A 20,708-nucleotide genomic window follows, 5' to 3' on the forward strand; every position below is an offset into this window, starting at 1 on the left:
TTTTGTAATAGAATTTTGCCTTTACACCAGATTTATATGTCGGATATTGTACTATTGTTTTTCATAGTTAAATGCTTAATTCAGTTATTGTTATTATTGTCATTTTAACAAAATAAATCAAAATCAGTTTCTTGTGCATTTAAGTAATTTCACATAGATTTGTCAGCACTATGACTGAACTAGGGTCACAATTGTCAGATTTTCAGATTTTCACTACATGATTATAGTGCCCTAAAGAACTTATAATCATGATATTTATATAAATGTTCATCTCTTATTTTCAAATCTTAAAATAAGTAAAGAAACACACCTACTATGGTGGAATGTATACCAGATACTGGCACTTGATTACCTGTATGTTTGGTATTATCATGATTTTAATGCTTCGTTTAAAAATACCACAATAATTGTCAGTACAGGTATGTATGTTGCGACACCCCTAGACTGAGTATAAACAAAATCAAATATCCCCTAGGCAAGCTTAGGCATGCCACACGGATGCTTGTGCAGTGTTGTGTTGTGTGTGTGCTCATGTTAGACTGATGAAAAGGTGGAGCTATTGCTGAACTTTGTCAAAACTTGCTTACCTGGTCTTTGAGTTGGCAGTGTGTGCTGTTGTATTAAACATCCAGACGGACTACATAAAGCCATTTATTTTTTTCATCACTTATCACGTCAAACCAGGATTTCAGAAGATGTCCGTCACAGTTTACTTCACCAGTGTTAGTGGCTCTAGAGAGGTGTGTGAATGTATATTGTTTCTATGCATTAACTTGACTTGGAATGGCGTGAATGCGATGCTTTGTGTCTGCTTTTTGTTTGGGTTTTGTTACCATTGTTGCTTTATTGTTGCACCCGTTACAGTGGTGAGCCTAAAATAAATAAAATGTCTTCTCTGTCATGTAAAGCAAGTGTCTAAAGGAATGTCTTTAGAATAGAGACAGATGAAGACTCATAATTGAGGGAATTCAAAGATGATGCTTTAGATTTTGTTAGTGTATTTAAGAAAGAGAAGCAGAGAAAGCATTCTGAATAAACCACATAAACGCACATTTTTAAAGGTTCATTTATTCATCTCTTCCTCAAGGTGAAGCAACAACAGTCCGAGATTTTCCAGTTCCTGGACTCAAAGAAAATTAAATACTTTACTGAGGACATCTCACAGAGCCCAGAAAAGAAAGAGGAGATGAGAAAGAAAGTGGGAAACCAGTCAGCAATGCCACCTCAGGTCTTTAATGGTGGAAAATACTGTGGGGTGAGTGCCATACATACACTCTCTGAATTTTGTCTCTTCTACCAGCTGTAGACATGAGAGCAGGGGGGGATGCACATAAAAACAAAGTTTTAAAAACTGACATATAAAATCAAATCAAATAATGTTACCAAGTTTACCAAGTAGACCTTTCATAATAATGAGCCTGTAACAATTCCCCATTATGGGAAATTCACAAGGTTCAAAGCTATAATTTAAAGGTCAGGGCACTGTGTTGGTTTTTGCTAAAATTGTTTTGGCCACTGTATCATTAGGGGCCACATAACCTTAAAAAGGTAATGTTGCTTCATAAGAAAAGGGTGTGATATTTGTAGTGTATAGTAATGCTATTAATCATGTTGTACAAACAACACTTGAAATGTAAACATACATAAAGCACAGGAGACCAGTTGGTCTTGTTAAGTTATTTTTTCAAACACACCCTTTAAAACATTCCCTATGAACAACACCTTTCAGAGCTTGTAATACTGGTTAATCATTAGCTATACACTTTCTACTGTCAGTTTTCACACAATTAAACAGATTTACATTGTACATATACTTTACATATACTGAAATATTGAGTGCATTTCATTGACAAAATTGTTAACCCTTACTCCTGGCGTTTTAAGATTTAACGCTTGATTTGACCAATTTTGACTATCTAATTCGAAAATCTAATTTTTCAAAGAAGGAAACGATTACAAAAGCACTGTTTATTTTCAATAGTATGTTTTGTTTTAATCATGGTTTATTTTTATAGGACTATCAAAAGTTTTTTGATGCAATTGAGGAAGGGAAGGCAGAAGCCTTTTTCAAACTCTGAGTGTGGACTGCAACTCCTCAGCTCCCGAATGCTTGTATTTTGGGAACATCTTAATATGCCAAGAAAATATGTATTTTGCACTGTTAAAGAAATTAAGATTTTATATTAAATAGACTTGAAAATTGATGAATGCAATAAATATAACATGTTCAGGCTGATTGGATGACATGTTAAATGGTTAAAAAATATTGCAGCCTAGTCTTTACCAGGCCGCTAGGGTGCAGTAGTGTCTATTTTACACACCTTCACAAGTTAGTCATGTATACAAATATGTTCTACAAATAAATGTTCAAACAAATGCATTTATTCCTGTTATTTGTAAACTGCATCCACCCTCTTTATTTGTAATAAAATCATGAGCAGCAAGCATCTGTATCTATTTATAGACCAACATTTTCCCACGATGTCAAGGCTTACAAACAATGCAAAGTGTGATTTCATCCACTACTAAAATATATGAATGCTTGCAACACACTGACTAGAAACATCATAAGCAAGAAGCAAATGAATTTACATTATCACAAATTAGATTTATTGTATTTTTATTTGTTCATTTACATTGTGAAAGTAAACAATAACTTCATATGTACACTTTTGCTAGTTAAAGTATCGTATTAAAAAGGAATGATTCAATTTAACAGTACGTGTAGCATAAAACAAAATGGCTTATGTGAAGTGTGCATGAGAGAGAGAGAGCATAAATTCAGTGCTTATTTATGTGGAATCATTTAATGAATGGATGGGTCATCATAATGAATTGTAGAAAAAAACACCATAAAATAGAAAGAAGATTGTGTGTAAACATAAAGCATAAAAAACTTTCAGTGTAAACCAATTATTTTCCACAGTGATTCAGGACATAAGTGCTGCTTGTGAATATGAGCTACAGAAAGCGGTTTGCTTGACGTTGGGGCAGGCCCGGCTCCACGGGGGGGCTTTGCCGACCCTATCAGAAGCTTTGCCCACCCTATCAGAAGCTTTGCCCACCCTATCAGAAGCTTTGCCCACCCTATCAGAAGCTTTGCCCACCCTGCCTCCACCCAGAGCCGTTGAGAGAGAGGATCCGTGAACCGGCGTTGCTGTGAAAAAAACTTTTCCATTGGAGTTGGCACGGTCTCTTAACAGACAATCACAAAATTATTGCGATATTCAAGTCAGCTCCAGATATTTTTCTTTTGTCCCTTTCTTTGGGCAAAAGGGTCTTAGCTCATTCACTTATACTTTATATATATATATATATATATATATATATATATATATATATTACCCCCCCTCCGCCCACCTGGAAAATCCCTTGGCCCACCTTTCATCTAATATCTGGAGCCGGGCCTGAGTTGAGGCATCACCGTGTGCAATGTGCTACATGCCAAATATTAACATACCCTGAGAAGAAATGAAACATGTTAACAGAGAATCAAAGAGAAAAAGATTAATAAAGAGAAATGATAAGAGTTCTTTGTACTTTCGATCCACAGAAAAAAGGCTGGTGACTGTTGCAGGAACTAAAGCCCAAATCATGAAGAGTAACAGGCTTGAAATCATGAACCAAAGCACTGAAATGTCAGTATAAACAGAGAAAACACTGAGCAGATCTTAACGTAAGTTAAGTAACGTTATTTCCTGTTTCAAGGGAGAGTTTTGGCTTCTGATCTGAACTCATTTCTTTTCAAATAACAACAAAGATTGAGGAATGCTTCTCCACATTTCTTTTCTGCTGTCTGTTTGATCTCCTTATTATTAAACATCACACAAACAGTTTACAATTCACCAAAACACACAACTCATATTTATCATCCTTTCAGCAAATGCACAAATTCAACACATGCTTTAAGTAGGTTTGGAAATTAACTCTAGATGCTCATGCATACAAATACACTGAGTTCACTTCCTTCATTGTGTTATGAATTGTACATCAGGCATTTAATGCAACATATGTGCGACAACTAAAACAATAACTAAAAACATGTATAAATAATTCACTGGGTCCTTAGGGAACATCTGTAACCTGCACATGTATGTTTATAAGGGTAGAAGTTTCCTAGGAAAAGCTGGACCAGAGGGCTGAGTGTGTTTTGCAAAAGCATTGCTGGCAGTAAGGGCTCCAAACCAGAGGAAGAGCATTACATCACAAAAGATGAGGCAATACCGAAGTAGTTCAGTACGAGAAACGTCAATCTAGGATTCATAGTCCTATAGAGAGTAAAATTACATTGCATTACATTTATCAGTTTTCCATAATCTCAAACAAGCATGCATATGGTTTAAGTGTAAAAACCAAACAGTATATTTCTAACATCTCATATGAAAAACCTTTCAGGTGGAAAGGAATTGTGCCTGCGAGTGGTTGTAACTGTACCTTCACCGAGGGCTGAGAGCTCAGTCGAAGAAATGAGGACACTGTATTGGTCTCTTTAGACTGGAAGAAATCTTCATAGTCCTGCAAAATAACAAAAGGGAATCAGAGCCTGGAAAAATATCTGTAAATTTTGTTCTCATTTATAACAACATGTCATATTAAAAGGAACTAAAAGGCACATTTCCTCTTAGATGTGTCAAATGTGCCTTGCTCTCCATTAGTGTCAGATAGTTAATCATTCTGACATGTTCTAGAGGATGAGGATTTGCAGTTCTGATTGGCTAAGAGAGATTCTGGGGCGGGGTTTGAGAGTTTCTAGGATTACTGTGAGATTAGATCAGGGCACTCGGTAAATCCCAACATTACTGCCATGAGTCATTCACGACCTCACACAAACAAATCACAGCGAGTGCTTCTTCCATTCCAATTAACATCATAACGCATGGTGTGTGTAACTGACTCACCGAGTGTGTGTATGTGTGTGTTTGTGTGATAGGGTCACACTGACATAACTGTACACTACAATTTACATGCAAAATATTAAATAATCATATACAATAATAACTGGCATTTACAATAATAACTGACATTTACAATAATAAATATACATTAGATATATCACGCTTGAAAGTAATTGGTTGAAAAATGTAGGTTGGCCCAATGCTGGTAGTCAAAGATGCCCCAGAACGGTTTGCTTTCCTAAATTCTTCAAATTATCTCAATTTGTGTTCATGAAAATGATAGGTAGTCAATGATGTCCCAGAGCTATTTTTTCCCCCCAAATATCTTCCTTTGTGTTCATCAGAACTAAGACATTTATACAGGTTTGGAAGAACTTAAGGGGGAGTAAATGGTGAGAGATTTTTTTTTTTGGTGAACTGTACCTTTAAGGATTAGTTGCTAATTTAACATACTTAATGCACACTTACACCACAGTAGTCGTCTCCATTGAAGATCTGGGGAGGCAGGGGATTGCCCTTTTCAGGTTGTTTCTTTTCAGGAATGTTCTGGTACATCCACAGCCTCTGATCCTCAAGCATGGTGATATCGACCTCTTCAAAGTTGATCCGGTTAGACTCTAGGAAGCCCACGACGGCCTGCTGATGCTTCTTTACCTGAGAAATCACAAATGAAGTTCTTTGATAATTTCCAGTACATAAGGTTTCTCATGGATTTGAATTTGGTAATGGTTCAATATTTATAAGTACAGTTTGTTTTCATATGTGTCCATGTCCATACTGAAAGCACACAGATGGCAAGCGCAGCAGTTCTGTTCTGGCTTCCCATTTGCCAGAAGAAACAGAATAAAATGTTTTAGGATAATCAACCAAAACAAAATGTGTCTACCCTGAAGCCAAGACTACATGTATACAAACACTTCAAATAATGGATAAGCATTATGTAATCCATTAGTTTAAGGTAATGCACTGTATGTCCACACATTATCTTTAGACTCCTTGACTGATACTTAAAGATCCAACGTGTAATTCTTTGAGAATGTATTGACAGAAATGCAATATAATATTCATAACTATGTCTTCAGAAGTGTTTGCACATAATGAAGCGCTATGTTTGTATTAACTTAAAATGAGCTATTTCTAAAAAAAATTGAGTGACTGTATAGAGACATTTATCCACATTGTGGAAAAGAACAGATGGACTAAAAAAAGATCCTATTTTAGATTACCTCTCTCTCTCTTTCCCTCTCTCTCTCTCTCTCTCTCTCACACACACTCACACACTTTGCTGATTTTGCTGGGTGCTGCCCGCAGAGCTGTTCGGCTGAATTCTGTCACTGTGGTGAATATAAACACACACACACCTGTGTGCATGGATTAAGCAAAGCAGTAATGCGTAAATCTCATGTGTGTTTGATTAAAAGACAGAATCTATGTCTAAAAGCAGTTCTCTATTAAACATTAAGCGGAGGCCGTGCCTTAAAAGCTCTATAAAACTCCTGTTCAGATAAACACAGAGCGGGACAATAGCTGTTTTAGCGTTGTGTAGATCCCTGGACAGCTTTACAATGCAGCTATTGTCTCTTCGGAAGGACTGAGGACTTTGTCATTCTCTGTCTATACGATTCATTATAAGAAGTCTACTTCTGAATGCCTGCTTAAACTTGTTAGGGAGTGGAATTTGAACATGATGTAAAATGTGATCAAAATTTTTGGTATGCTGCTTAACTATCAAGATTTTTGCCCAGACCGACTGATTACTCTGTGAATGGCATAATGCCCATCTATCATGTTTGCTCCCCCAGTCTGACCTAAATGCATGGGTCAAACAGATGAAAATGGATATGCTAGACAAAAAAATGTGAATTTTACTTTTTTAGGGGTCAAGCCATGTTCTTAGTGCATTTCGGCTTTATTTTATACTTGGTTTTCAAAATCTGATCGTCTGACATGTCCAAAACTTTAAAATATTTCCAATTTGGCCATTGTTGGGCCTGACCCGTGATTGCTGCTTGCAGCTATATTTATTGTAGTTATTGTTTTAAGTAAACAAATTTTGATGCTCAAATGTAATGCTTTTTGATAAAACCTTTTTTTATACAATACTATTTTAAATAAATATACATAAAAAGATATTATTGACTAAACAAATAAATTAACCTATGTGAGGTGCCATCTGTGTTTTGTATGAATGATCACAATGCCTTCTTACCAATCCAACGTTCTTAGCACTGAAATGGATGTATTACCATCTCATTCCTGACCTTAACTGACAGGAAAGCACTCACTATGTTCTCTTTCTGGCCACTGCACGCATGTATAAGCATAAAACAGTGGGAGGTGAATTAGCTTAATGAGTGGAAAAGGTTAGTCGGGGTAAAACCTTTACAATCCCACACTGACCAAAGCTTTGTAAATTAATGTGAATCAGAGCGCAGTTGTGTGCCTGTTAGTACTGACGACTTGATGGATTGTGGGTAACTCTCACATACATGCATTAGATCCTAAAATCTGCTTTGTCATCTGAACACTGCACAGCAAAGATTACAGATCTCTCTTTAAATACAGCACTCACTCGACAAACACAAACATGCGCATCATTACACACAAGAAACATAACTTACATATAACAAACACATATGTTGACCGTGCACAAACACACACGGATCTGTCCTAACTATGCCTTGTTTATTATTACAGAAGAGGCCTTTTTTCATCCACACAGAAGAATATAACCTGGAGGACTGGTTATAATACAGCAGTGTGTGTGTTCAGATGATGGAGTTTCAAAAATATCCTTTTTGGGAAAACAAGTCTGGGTTTTGTAAAAATAAGGAGATAGCGGAAATCAGTGCATAACTCATTTATACCATTACATCATTCTTTTTCTATTAGGGTACGGCAGCGAAAGTAATATACACACACTTTATCTCTATATCAGAACTGTAAAACACACAATGAGTCACTGTCCAAACACACACACATTTCAGCTACCAAAGGCACAGGCGGAATGACATTAAACACTAGAGAAAATAAACACAACCGCCACTCCTTTTGCTCGCTCGATCTTCTGATCACCTCATTTAAAGATCAAAATATCTATGTCACCTGACCACCTAAAGGCTGAAATATAATCCTGTTACATCTTTGATCTGAATGGATCCGGACATTTCTTTGGCTTTCCTGGGAGACTGCATGACCAACAACTGGTGTTGCTGTTGGCATTGGGTTGGTTTTAAACATGCACTTTGTTCAATAGGCATCAGTTTTGGATTATAATAAAACACAAACCACATTATCAGATAATCATGAGATAACTTGTATTAGATAAAAATATAATGGTGAGTATTTAGATGAACTGAAATTTTATTTGGGTGACTTTGGTTATAAAACTACAGCATTTTAGATGGTTAATAATCTCATAATTTCGTCATAATAGCCTATTATCCATGGGTATTGTTTGAAAATAATAACAAAAGTATTGTTATTGTCAAAATGCTTACAGCCTAAGCAAAGTTATTTAGTATTTATCTTCCCACAATAGACAAGCTCAAATATATAAACATTTCCTTTACAGAATAGTTATAGCTACAGCTATGATTGAATTAGGTGTCAAGACCGTTAATATAGACATCAATGTGCGATTTCGAGCTGACTTCAGTTTAACAACGAACAAAACTGCGTGTTGTTAAAACACAAGTCCCTTTACTCACCGCGACAGAGCCGGACGAGGACGCGACATACACCCTGATGACCATTATAATCCTCACTTGCCTTTCGAGAAGGATTAAAGGCGAGCAAATGATGCGCTCTCCCGTTTATAGACTTCTCTGGACCTGAAGTGACGTCTACGTCACCCTTTGAAATCAAAGTGAGTGCGCGCACCTCTTATGCTGTAATAATGAAGCCGCGCTCGCTCCATCAGTGCACTTCTCTCCCCAATCGGGAGCGCTTATCTTTTAGCTCCAGCTCAAAGACTTGAATCATGGGAAATGTAGTTTTATCACCTACAGTAATGTAAGGGTTTAAATTGTCAACATTGTGTGGTTTGATGCAAAGGAAGCACTGTTTCGACTTGAGAAGAAATATTTGCTAAATTAAAGGGTTTTGAAATCGGCTGCATGTAGATTTTTAAATTGACAGACAATGCAAATGTTCTTGTTATACAAAATTAGTTGATTTTATCCTCGGGTCACTCTCAAGAATTTAACTTCCTTGTCTGGAAAAGCATCCATAGAGAATCTTTTTTAGATAAAGAAGTATCATGGCATTTTGTTAGATTATTGCCTGTTTTCTCGTGTTAAAAAAAATTCTCAACGTGTTATGTAATATGAGGGTATAGAACAAAGGCCTAAATCTACCAGATTAACCCAAAATGCCTGAATATATACTGTTTAGGTCAAAAACTGTTGTTACTTATTGTCACTACACTGATTATTAATCTTATTAGCTGTGTTGAGTTTACAAAAAAGTTTATTTACAAAAGAATTATAATAAATGTTTATAAATGTTGAAATAGAACAGAATATTTTTATTGTCATTGTACAGCAGTTTCTCTTTGAGATGTTGTAAAATCAGTAAACTGCTTTATCAGTTTTACTTAAACAACATTTGACCCACTGACTTTCATTTTTTAATACAATTATTAATACATTTCTCTTAATGTCTTCACCTGTGTTTCAAAGAAGAATGAGGCATAAACATGTTTTGAAGAAGGCTAGATGATGACTATTTTATTTTTGTGGTAACTATATTCCTTTAAATCGTGAGGAGCTGGTATTACTTGCGTATTCACAGTGCATTCAGGTGATTTTACTCGAGTAAGATACACATTCTTCAACATAATAAACTATAGCAACGTAATACAATTACTCAGACATCACTATAGCTCAACAAGTGCTAAAGACAGGGGCGGCGCACGTTGCCATGGCGAAGCGTCACTATGACACCGCGAGCAGAAGGCGAGGCGAGGATTCGGATGTTTCTCCAACTCCTCCAGTAGCACATATTCATCAGAAAAGCCACCATCTCCCCCTTAATCGACGTCAGATTTCGCTATATTTTGAGTCGGACAACTAAACAATCTTATATTTCCTTTCATCCAATGGAAAAGCGTTTCTCCGTCTGTACATTTGAGCGTTCTCCTAGTTGCACGACATAATCCCAGTTAGTCATGTTACGTTAGCTAGCTAGCGAGTCGTTAATCGAGCAACACCATCGTCAACATCCCCAAGAAACAGACAAGATAAGATATGGAGACGGAAGGTTAGAAGAACCAAAACCGAGTAAGTACTTCTGCAAATGATCTCAATCGAGTCGTGTCGTTGCGGCGATTTTGAACAACAGAAACCGGGTCACTGTTAAGTGAGTGAAGAAGAAACCGCAGCTCGTGCATATTTTTCTTTCGTAGATGTTTGTTCACTGTGACATGCACCGTGTATTTGCGAATATTTGCAAAGCATGAGATGTGTAGAAGTGCGTGAAATTGTTTTGTTATAAATGAAGACGTGTCTAAGTTTTGTATATTGAACAACCGGACAACTGCATTTCGTTGTGCTTCCATGACGACCGTTTGTTATGATTTGTCAACAACAGTTTCTATTTTCCATGTTTTATATATTTTTTAGGATCTAATAGTTCCTGCTGTGCTGGTTTGTGACAATTATGGAAACCAGAACTGACGGGAAACTGTTACTTTGTAACGGGTACCAATGCGCACGCATTTGTTCTTGTCCTGTCAGGTGCAGATGGTATAATCCTGTAGTTTCCCACATTCGTTAGAAGTTTATTTCATTTAAATGCCTGATAACAGTGATATCGTTTGCTATTGTTTTGGCCTCATTGTACATGACCTAATACAGTTATGTACAATCTTACTTACATTGTAAAATAACGGTATAGCGTGGTGACACATTTTATATGCTCTCCTACTTGTAGGTCGCTTTGGATAAAAGCAAATTAATTGAATAAATTTCAATGTACTAGTCTAAAACTGTGATCAAAAGAGTCGTTTTATACTGTATCTATATCGACGACATCAGATGTTTTATAATCTTAAATATTTGCTCTTTGTTGTACATAGATCGAATTCCCCAAGTTATCCAATTACCAGTTTGAGTAAAGGCTAATTTAACAGTAGGCCACTTGTGTTGTTTATACACTGTTAGTTTAGATTTATTATTTGTGGGAAGATTCGTGTGAAACTCAATGTATTCATTATGTCATTTTTATTTTTTAAATGTCCACACACCTCGGCTTCTTTCACTTTCATAGTGCTATTGGTATTACATTCTTTAATTCTTGAAAATGAAGAATTGATCGAGACATCTCAGTGGATACCAAAATGTGCATTTTAACCAAAGTGTGAGGAGAAAGGTGAGGCGGTAGTTGAATGCGTTTACCATACCATTAGGGAGTGAATGATATTATTGCCAGCTTACAAAGGAGAGACTGAATCTCCATGGTGATGTAGAACCAGAGAGGTTATCACGATTGTGCAGATTCAAGGACTGAAAGAAGGAGGACTTGTAAGTGGCCTTACAAAATGAAAATAAATTTAGCTTATTATGTTAAAAGAAAAGAGTCTTTTGTAGCAATTTTGTGTCTCGCAGGCCAGTACCACTTTGTTGGTATTGACACTTGGAGACTAATCCACAACTGAACCTTATATGCAAACAACACTTTCCTCTTCCAAAAACATAAACTTATTTCATGAAACTTTGTCTTGTTTTGCATGATGCTATATCTCAATGGCTTGTGTTTGTGAATTGCTCATCCATGCTGAAATAATGATGATGTTCCTCATTTTATGGCTGAGTGCAGTGACAGTATCTGTGAATATGTGAGAGTTCGCTTGGTTGGACATTCCATCGCAAACCTCAATACTAGCTGTGAAATAATGATGTGCTACCGTGTTATAGTGGTGCCACAAAAATAATATTGATGCAAATTTTCAGCCTCCTAGATGGCATGAGTGAATGTTTGTTGTAAAGCTCTTCAGCAGCCCACACACACGCACATTTTTTAATTCGGTTCCATTACATCCTACTGAATTACATCTCAACCACACAGCTCTTCCAGCTCCAATTTGCACACATAGCCTGTCACAGAGACAGTGCTTTTTTCTATTTGTGTGTTTGCATGTATGTGTGCTGCTTATTAATTTTGGGAGAACCACCTTTATCAGTGGCACATTCTGTCTTGTCTCAAGCCAATGTTTTCTCCACCGTTGTAGACCGAAGACATGGAGTTACATGAGGATTATCAGGAATCAAAGCACAGCCCATTGTCCCATCTTAGTGATGGGAAGGTCTCCAAATCATCTCCGCAATCTGAGAAACAGGATAAATACCGGAAAGACGTAGAGGGCTCGTCAGGGGGTCGTGTATTGACCAGAACGCGAGATCCGGATCGAGATCGATGTTCGGATGGAGAGCGCAGCAGTGCCTCTTTCTACTCTGATGATGATTATGAAAATGTCTCGCACTCTGACCAGTCTCTCTCGCCACGGTCCTTATCTCCATCACCACATAGAAGAGGAAGATCTAGACGTGTGTCCGGCAGCCCCTTACATCGAGCAGGTACACACACACTATAACATATGTAACACCTTATTATTATGTGCAATGCGCGGATATAATTGTGTGCTGTGTAAGAAACATATATATCACAAACAAATGCATCATATTGTTGAAGTGCCTTGTTTACCTCTCCTGTGCTCCAATGTTACTACACTATACTTGTAAGTCCTCATCATCACAAATTCATCAGCAATCCAGAAGGTCAAACCGTTTGCGTGTGTCTTCTGAAGCACATGAAATCAGTCACTTTTCTATTCCCCCCAATTATATAATTATCACGATGATACTTATCATCAGCATCCTAATTTCTGATCATGTTTCTTCAGTATTTGATTGCTGAGATTCAAGCCCAAGATCTAATGATGGGAGGCATTGTGTTCTTACCAACACATACCTAGTCATTCTTGCTCATTCAGTCTTTCCATTAGACAAACATTATTGTTGTCAATAACATGGGTCATTTTTCACCCAAAAATTTAAAACAAATAATAGTATTAAATATATTGATATATTATGATGATTATACATGTATACCATGCTTGGTTATTTTAATGACACATTTTTCTTTTAATTGTATATACAATTAGGGTTTGGTAATGGAAAATCAAATCCAAGGTTTGGAATCGGATACTTGATCTATAATTTTAATTGCTTTTATTAATTGATATCTCTGTGAAAGCTCGTACACCGTGTCTACACCGGACGCGGGATGGGATTGTCGCGTTCCGCCGCATCCAGTGTGGACAAAATTTAAAATTACAATGGGTTCTAATGAGTTCTTTTGTCGCGTTCTTCTTTCTTTTGTTTTTACCATAGTAACCTTTGTTTAACTATGGTATTTGTTTTAAAGCACCTTAACCACAAAAGTGATATAGTACTACAGTTAAGCCATGATATTTGTAGTTAAACTTTGGGAATACAAACGGTAATAAATCAGACAACTCATGGTTAATATTTGTATATATACACAAAATAGTGCTCATAAATACACATAAATTTTTACAAACCAGTCAATAAGCAGACTAAAATTTTCACAACTTTGGAATCGAAACTGGGAATTGATAAGAATTAGCCTAGGATAAGCCTAGGAGAATGTGCATTTGAAAGGTTTTCATTAAAATATCACAATGCAATCTGTGTTCTAAAAAATGCTATTTTTTCCTTACAGGAAATCTAATTTCAAACAATTCTTTATAAATTCTTCATAATTTTCGTTTGATTTTGAGGTGAAAAATGACCATGACTTGTTTTGATGACATCGCTCTTAAACAGACCTAAACATCTTTTTAAATAACATTTTGTCTTGCAATACCATCATTGACCAGCAGATTGCACAAGAGATATTTACAGTAAAAGCTCTAAATGAATTGAACCCTGCTTAATATTTGATAACTGTCAGTGAAATGATATGGATACCTTAAAATGAACATTTAGGCAAAGTATATACTTAAGCAAAGCATTAGAAATATTTGTTTGGAAATATAACATCCCTATGAGTATTCATTAAAAAGTGTACTTTGTTCTACATATATATCCTTTCTTTAGTTGTGAGTAAAGGTGTGTCACGCCACCCTCCACCCCATTCCCATAATCCTCAGCAGCAATCAAGAGGCATGCGGTCCCACAGTCTAAATAAAGATGCACCATCCAAAGATGTTGACCCGGTAACCAAGCGAATGCTGTCTGCACGTCTGCTTAAGATCAACGAACTAAAGAACGCATTGTCTGAGCTGCGGCTACATGCGGATGAGCTGCAGCGGGAGAACCGTTTGCTGCGGCAGCTGCAGCTCAGACAGGAGAAAGCACTGCATCGCTACAATGACACCGATAGCGAGATCTCGCAGCTGCTGTCTCGCCACAACAACGAAACTCACGTGCTGCGAGAGAGGCTACGACGAAGTCAGACGAACCAGCGAGTAGCTGAGGGCAGCCTCAGAGAGAGGGATGCTCAGCTCCAGCGCTGTCGAAATCAGGTACAGAAGCTACAACATCTCGTCGATGACCAAAATCTTGGAGAACGGGAAGAACTCTCCCAGAAATTTGTGTATGCTCAAGCCAAATTGCAAGAGAGTGAATGCAGAGTTAAGGTACCGCACCAAAAACATTACGTTACTGGCATGCATGATTGATTCTATATTTATATAAGTGTTTTGCATGACACACATATGTGTGCACTATATGTTGTTAGGAGTTGGAGAAGAACATGGAGTTGAGCAGCGGAAGCTTTCAAAGGCACCTGACTTATGAGAGGAGAAGAACTCACGAGGCTCAACAGCAAGTTAAAGCACTACAGGAGGAAGTGGAGAGACTGTGCACTAAACTGAAGGTACCACTGACGCAAGTTACTCCGATGCATTTTTTGGGTGTTGAATTATAAACCCATTATACAATGTTAAATCTGTTGTATCTTTTGTCAGGAGAAAGAAAAGGAGCTTGACGCAAGGAACATCTACGCTAACAGGATGGTGAAAGCGTCTTCCAAGAAAGAAGCAGATCATGCCAGTAGCCGGAAAGGTACAGCGTGTTGATAGGCTGAGGCTGGTCTCATTACACAGTTGTGCTTATGCACATTCTCCCAGGGCCTTCTTAGAAGCTTAAACATTCAGTCCATAATTACCACTAGCACACAGATAATGACTCCATAACAAACATCTTCCTATGGTGATAATATTCCCATGTGCTTTAGGGTCACCTCCAACTTTACATTTTCAAATGCATAGATAATTACACTTAAAAGGTTGCAGTCTTGTATGATGACAATTTCTATTATGTTTATTTTTAAGATGTATGTGGTATGTGTTGTAAACACACGCTTTTTTTGCCTGTTTTGTGTGTGTGTGTGTTTTTTTAAGCGTCCAACACAACAAGCACTAAAGCTGTACAGACTGAAGAAAGGACCCTCTCGTTGGATTTTCCCTCGCCTCCTCCAGCTCTTACCAGTGGTCTCCCACATGACATCCAAACCGATGATTACCTCTCTCTAAAGGCACGTATAGTTCACTATAAAAAACGGTGTTTTTCTGTTTTAAAGGGATACTTCACCCAAAAATTCTGTTATCATTAACTCACCTTAGTTGTTCCAAATCTGTATACATTTCTTTGTTCTGATAAACACAGAGAAAGATATTTGGAAGAATGCTTATAACCAGACAGATTTTGCACCCCATTAATTACCAAAGTAGGAAAAAATACAATGGACCGGTAGTCAACAGTGCACCAGAACTGTTTGCTGTCCTACATTCTTCAAAATGTATTATTTAGTGTTCAACAGGTCAAAAAAATAATTAATACTATCGTAGTCAATGGAGGCCGAAGGTGAGTAAACCTAGTTATGTATTTAGTAGGACATCATCAGAAGGATCCATAAAATAGGCCCTTGCTAATAAAATTTTATGATATTTCAGAGAGTTATCTTCTTTCATTTAGTTCTCTGTCATAATTGCTGTTTCTTCTTCCTTTTTGAAAGATTGATTTATAATCTCTCTTAATCTCATTCTCTTTTATCACATATCGATCATTCAGTCATCTCACATACCCATGAATTCCTGTGTTCATTCATATCTGAATCCTTTTTAATCATTCATTTCCAGGTTCAAAAGCCTACTGAGCATCGCAGGGTAAGAAAGTTTGGGCTCTGATACCTGTTTTTCTATTTCCCAGCATGCAACACTTTTGCCAGTCTTATACCTAGTCCTGTTGTTTTGGGTCTATGCAAGACACTAGACTGAAGTTCACATGCTGGCTCCCAATAAGAACCTTCACATCTCCACACGTCATTGATTTAGTATTGCTGCATGAAGCACTTACCTCTTAACCTCCAAGTCTTAATCAGCAGAAGAGCACTAGTCACCTGGCTGATGAGTTTGATTGTAACGCATGAGGGTTTCTGAACATAATTCAGAATAAGGTATCTAGAACACATTGCGAGTGCAGGCTTATTTAGCTTAGTTTTTTTTTTAGCATGTTTTATTTACAGTAATGGACGTCGAGGATCTTGTGCATTCTATAGGTTAGTCAGCTAACATAATAACATATAATGCTACATGTCTTCTTATATTCTGGTGCTCTCTTATCCAGCTGTGTCTCCTGCTCCGTTGTTCCTCTGCAATTTTTTCATCAGACAGATTTATGTTCATTGTAAAATTTATATTGAAGTCCTTTGAGGCCATTTTACTCAGGTCTATAATTTACTTGTGGTATTAAAAAAGAGAGACGATGGCGTGATATGAGTTCTATTTAAGCAGCCGCTGTATGTTTACATGGACAAGGGTAAAATGTACTATTTAGTGGTCATCATACAAAGTCCTCAATGTCTCTGTGGACTAATCACAATGAAGTATTATTGATCATAAAAAAGTAAGCAAATAGTGTTCGTTCTTTGTGTCCATTGTGTCATTTTGTTTATTTCTCTAATATATAAGCAGGATCAGCAAGGCAGAGACCAGAAGCACAGAGACGCAAAGGAGTGGGAGATCCAAACATTTTGGAGAGAGAGGGAGAAGGAAAGAGAGATTGAATTTGCAATGCAACAGACGAGAGAGAAGGAGAAAGAAAAATACATTCATGACATGGAAAGAGAAACAGAACTGTTGACGGACAAAGAGAAACAAATACAAAGACTAGATCAACAGTCCAGCTCACACGACAAGAACGCAAAGGGCCTCAGAAATGGTAAGAACTTGTCAATGATAAAAATTTGCACATCTTATTAAAAGTTCAAGATACTTTGATAAAAATATAAAAAAAATTGAAATAAAAATGCAAAGCTTCATCTTCATATTTTAATACAGGCCTTGACAGAGATGAAGAGGATTGGAGGATTGGTCTGTCTAAATCTCGAAAGGAAGAAGAAAGCAGGAGGCAGCGTGAACCTGAAGAAGAAGAATTTAAAGCCAGAAATCAGGAGATCCAGGCCGCCAATCAAGAACAAGTTGAGGAGGAACGTCAACGCAAAGAGCAGCTGTTAGCTAAAATGCGTGAGATTGACATGCAGACACAAGGCCAGGACTCCGACTTCTTCTCAGACGACACAGGAAGTGTCCGCTCTCCCCCACGATCGTCCGAGCAACGCAAACAGAACGGTATTTTCAAACTCACAGACCCAGATGAAACAGCAAACACATTTGGTAGCAGAAAAAGGGAGGCCGGTATCCGAGCACAGCGACCGAGCGAAGATCTGGACCTGGCCTTTGGCAGCTATGCCCCGTCTTTTGGGAAACCCGCCTTACGTACAGGTTTGACCTCACGCAACACAAATCAAAACTCAAATCCAGAGCCACCTCGAGAATTGGACGGAGGGTTGGAACTGGGAGGTGTAGTCAAAGAGAAGAAATCCAATCTCATGCAGCAGCTTTTCGGGTCCAATGCAGCTCCACCTCCTTCAGAAGCATCCAGCAAGATGGAGGTCCTGAGCCCCCCGGTATCAGCCCAACTCCATTCAGGAGCAGTGAGTGGACGAAAGAGGGACACAGACACACCAATGGGTCTAAACATGGGTTCTCTCCCCAACAATAGGAGCACTCTTCAAGTCTCTGAGAGCCGGCCCGCAGTCAGGGCCATTACATCATTTGATGATGACATAGAGGAAGTGACCCTCTAAATAGGGCGTCTTTATATAACAGTTGCACATGGCAGAATCAGTTTCTTGAGAACAGGAAGAGATTTCAAATACCTCAGATACTTGCTTGTGTACTCCCTTTTGAAGCCAGCCCTGATTAAACGATGTTTAATTTCCGTACATGACACGTCTATTTATTTTCTTTTATTGCACTGAGTGAAATCTTGTTTAAAAATGTTTCACTTTTTTGTGGTAAAGTATTCGAAAGGTTCTAAAATAGTAACATTCTTTTCGCCAAATGTGAGAACAAAAAAGGTCACTGGCTGGTAAATTTATTGGAAACTGAAACAAAATATGCATTTTAAGATGAGCTGAGAATAATAGTCTGACCCTAGCTGATCTACACAATTCAGATCAAAGAAATCGAAATCGAAATCGCTGGTAGATCTTCCAGAATCACTCGCTGCAAATATTGGACCCAGTTTTTGTTGTTTAATAGTCATGAAAAAGTGCAGACTACATAGAAAGCTACTTCTACGTAATAATGTATCAGGACTCTCTCAGAAACATTTATAAGTATAGACAGAAGGTTGCTTTAGCATGGTGAACACATTTTCAGGGCTTTATTTGCTTTGTGGTAGTTTTGTTTGAGATTCAGAACAAAGATATCTTGTTCAAGATTCAGTTTGTGTGTCTTGCAAGGAAAAGGTCTGCATTTTCAGTCCTGATATGACTGTGGTGAAGCTCTGCCCTCTCACAGAGAAACTCTGTGGCTTGGCTGACTCAGGTTTAAGCTGAATCTTCACTGAACCAGTCCTCCCACACAGTTTTTAAAGTTTCTTTCTTACAGTAGATTAAGTGTCAATTATTTTACATGACAAAGGAGAGAGTTAAAGATCTAGCCTGAGTATGTGTTTTTTGTTAAAAGAACAAGCCAAATATTGAGAAGCTTTGACTTTCTTTTAAATTCTCAGTGTGTAGTGTGTGTTGTGTTACATGTATCACGTTTTAATTGTTAGATGTATAGCATATGATAGATATTTATTTGGATTTTTTTCATGCTCTGTAAAGCACAGGCTTGTGAATGTAAAAACATCCGTAGAGTTTTATCTGTGAGATTTGGTCAGGTGTTCTCAAAGTTGAACTTTTTGTGAAGAGATTGGAGACTTTTCAAATTCCCCTAAAATTGTAATGATTTGTTTTGTATTTATAAAGCTCCTCAGGGTTCCACTATAGTGTTCGACCACCTATAAACGTTTAAACAATGTGTCTGTTTTTTCTCATTTGCTGTGACCTTTAACGCTGGGTGACCTTTAAAGGGACAATTCGATCATCATTTATTCACCCTCGAGTTGTTACAAATCTTTAGGAAAAATGACAATGGTAGTCAAAAGAGGCCTAGAACTGTTTGCTTACATGGTTAATAAAATCTTCCGTGGTGTTGAATACAACAAATAAATGTTACTCAGTGGTTGCCAAGAACTATTTGGTTAAAAGCATTTTTCCAAATATCTTTCTCTGGGTTCATCAGAACAAAGAATGTTGGAATAACTTGAGCGTAAGTAAATGAAGATAGAATTTTCATTTTTGGTTGAACTGTTCCTTTAAGGAGTAAAGTCCTGCTGTGTTTTCAATTTCGTATTTTTTTTTAAATAGCACAAATATATATATTTGTATGACTTTGGACAAGGTCTTGCACTCCCTTAGCATTTAAATAGTACTCGATGGGTTTTTGTTTTGTCCGAGAATTCTCACTTTAGAAAATCACAAATTCACTGTATAATATCTGAATTGAGCGTTGATCCTGCATTTACATTTCTCCACCTCGTTCCTTCTTAAGTCCTCACTGTGAAAATAATGTTGGTTAAAAAAATAAGATATCTGGTTAACTTAAAATGTTGTGTTAATTCAACTAAAAAATGTGAGTCAACTCAACGAGTTTATTCAACTGAAGAATTAATTGAGTTGACCAATATTGTTAAGTTGAATTAGCTTTTAGTTAATCATTTTTAAGTTGAACCAACAACAAATAATGTTTATATAGCTCTAAATGGTTTTGTTCTGATAGCAAATTCCATTTTTTGTAGAATGACAACTTGAAGTGAATTATGTGTATTTATTTTTATGGTTAGTATGTCTACTAACCTGTTATCTGACTTTGTAAATTATTCAGATTTAAATAAGTGATCCTCTTCAATAATTATAATACAATTTTTTTTGGTTTATGGGTCCTTTTTTTATCTCTTTCACAAGCTTTTAATAGAGGGCTGTCTGAAATAAGAGCATTGGAACATGCAAGATCATTTGTTCATGAGGGATCTCCACAATGAGACTCATAGATATGCAATCCCCCAAAATATACCTTTTGGTACATATGCGTCCTCTTTCAGGATCAGGAAACTTCTGATTGTCTGCTCTTGAGTGGCAACAAGGTTCCAGAGATACATGTGTGTTGCTAAGCATTGTAGATTGTTGGCCATTGTAAAGTTACTATAGAATGTCATTCATTGTGAGGTTGTGGCAGAGATGTGGCCATTATGAGGTCATTGTGGAGAGATGCTATTGTGAGCTTTTGGTTCTGTGCATTTTGCCATGAAATCACATGACTGTCACATGTAAATCAGTTACATCATTGTTGAATAAGTAGGTGGCTAGTGTGAGTCTTTATATACTGTAAAG

The 20,708-nt window shown here is 37.2% G+C and overlaps 3 protein-coding genes across 5 annotated transcripts; 2 read left to right on the top strand and 1 right to left on the bottom strand.

Moving 5' to 3' along the window:
• Nucleotides 1–577: 577 nt before the first annotated feature.
• Nucleotides 578–2,445, top strand: zgc:153284 (uncharacterized protein LOC751696 homolog). Its single transcript, XM_056732695.1, has 3 exons — nt 578–740; nt 1,088–1,255; nt 2,016–2,445. Exons 1-3 carry the CDS (start codon nt 696–698, stop codon nt 2,076–2,078), a joined length of 276 nt encoding a protein of 91 aa, XP_056588673.1. The 5' UTR covers nt 578–695; the 3' UTR covers nt 2,079–2,445.
• A 142-nt stretch (nt 2,446–2,587) lies between these two features.
• On the bottom strand, nt 2,588–8,816 carry sh3bgrl2 (SH3 domain binding glutamate-rich protein like 2). Its single transcript, XM_056732691.1, has 4 exons — nt 8,606–8,816; nt 5,364–5,549; nt 4,435–4,515; nt 2,588–4,268 (listed from the first exon to the last, which is right to left on the bottom strand). Exons 1-4 carry the CDS (start codon nt 8,648–8,650, stop codon nt 4,254–4,256), a joined length of 327 nt encoding a protein of 108 aa, XP_056588669.1. The 5' UTR covers nt 8,651–8,816; the 3' UTR covers nt 2,588–4,253.
• An 864-nt stretch (nt 8,817–9,680) lies between these two features.
• Nucleotides 9,681–18,209, top strand: lca5 (lebercilin LCA5). 3 transcript variants are annotated; one of them, XM_056732623.1, is made up of 9 exons: nt 9,681–10,177; nt 12,127–12,472; nt 14,018–14,559; nt 14,661–14,798; nt 14,890–14,986; nt 15,325–15,458; nt 16,063–16,089; nt 16,894–17,143; nt 17,263–18,209. In XM_056732623.1, exons 2-9 carry the CDS (start codon nt 12,136–12,138, stop codon nt 18,069–18,071), a joined length of 2,334 nt encoding a protein of 777 aa, XP_056588601.1. In that variant the 5' UTR covers nt 9,681–10,177; nt 12,127–12,135; the 3' UTR covers nt 18,072–18,209. The 3 variants fall into 3 exon arrangements, with proteins under 3 accessions (XP_056588601.1, XP_056588602.1, XP_056588603.1); XM_056732624.1 differs by having other exon boundaries at nt 9,682–10,177; nt 16,897–17,143; XM_056732625.1 differs by lacking the exon at nt 16,063–16,089 and having other exon boundaries at nt 9,683–10,177; nt 16,897–17,143.
• The last annotated feature ends 2,499 nt before the right edge of the window (nt 18,210–20,708 follow it).

Source organism: Triplophysa dalaica, chromosome 20 (genome assembly GCF_015846415.1).
Source record: "Triplophysa dalaica isolate WHDGS20190420 chromosome 20, ASM1584641v1, whole genome shotgun sequence".
NCBI classification, from domain to species: Eukaryota; Metazoa; Chordata; class Actinopteri; order Cypriniformes; family Nemacheilidae; genus Triplophysa; species Triplophysa dalaica.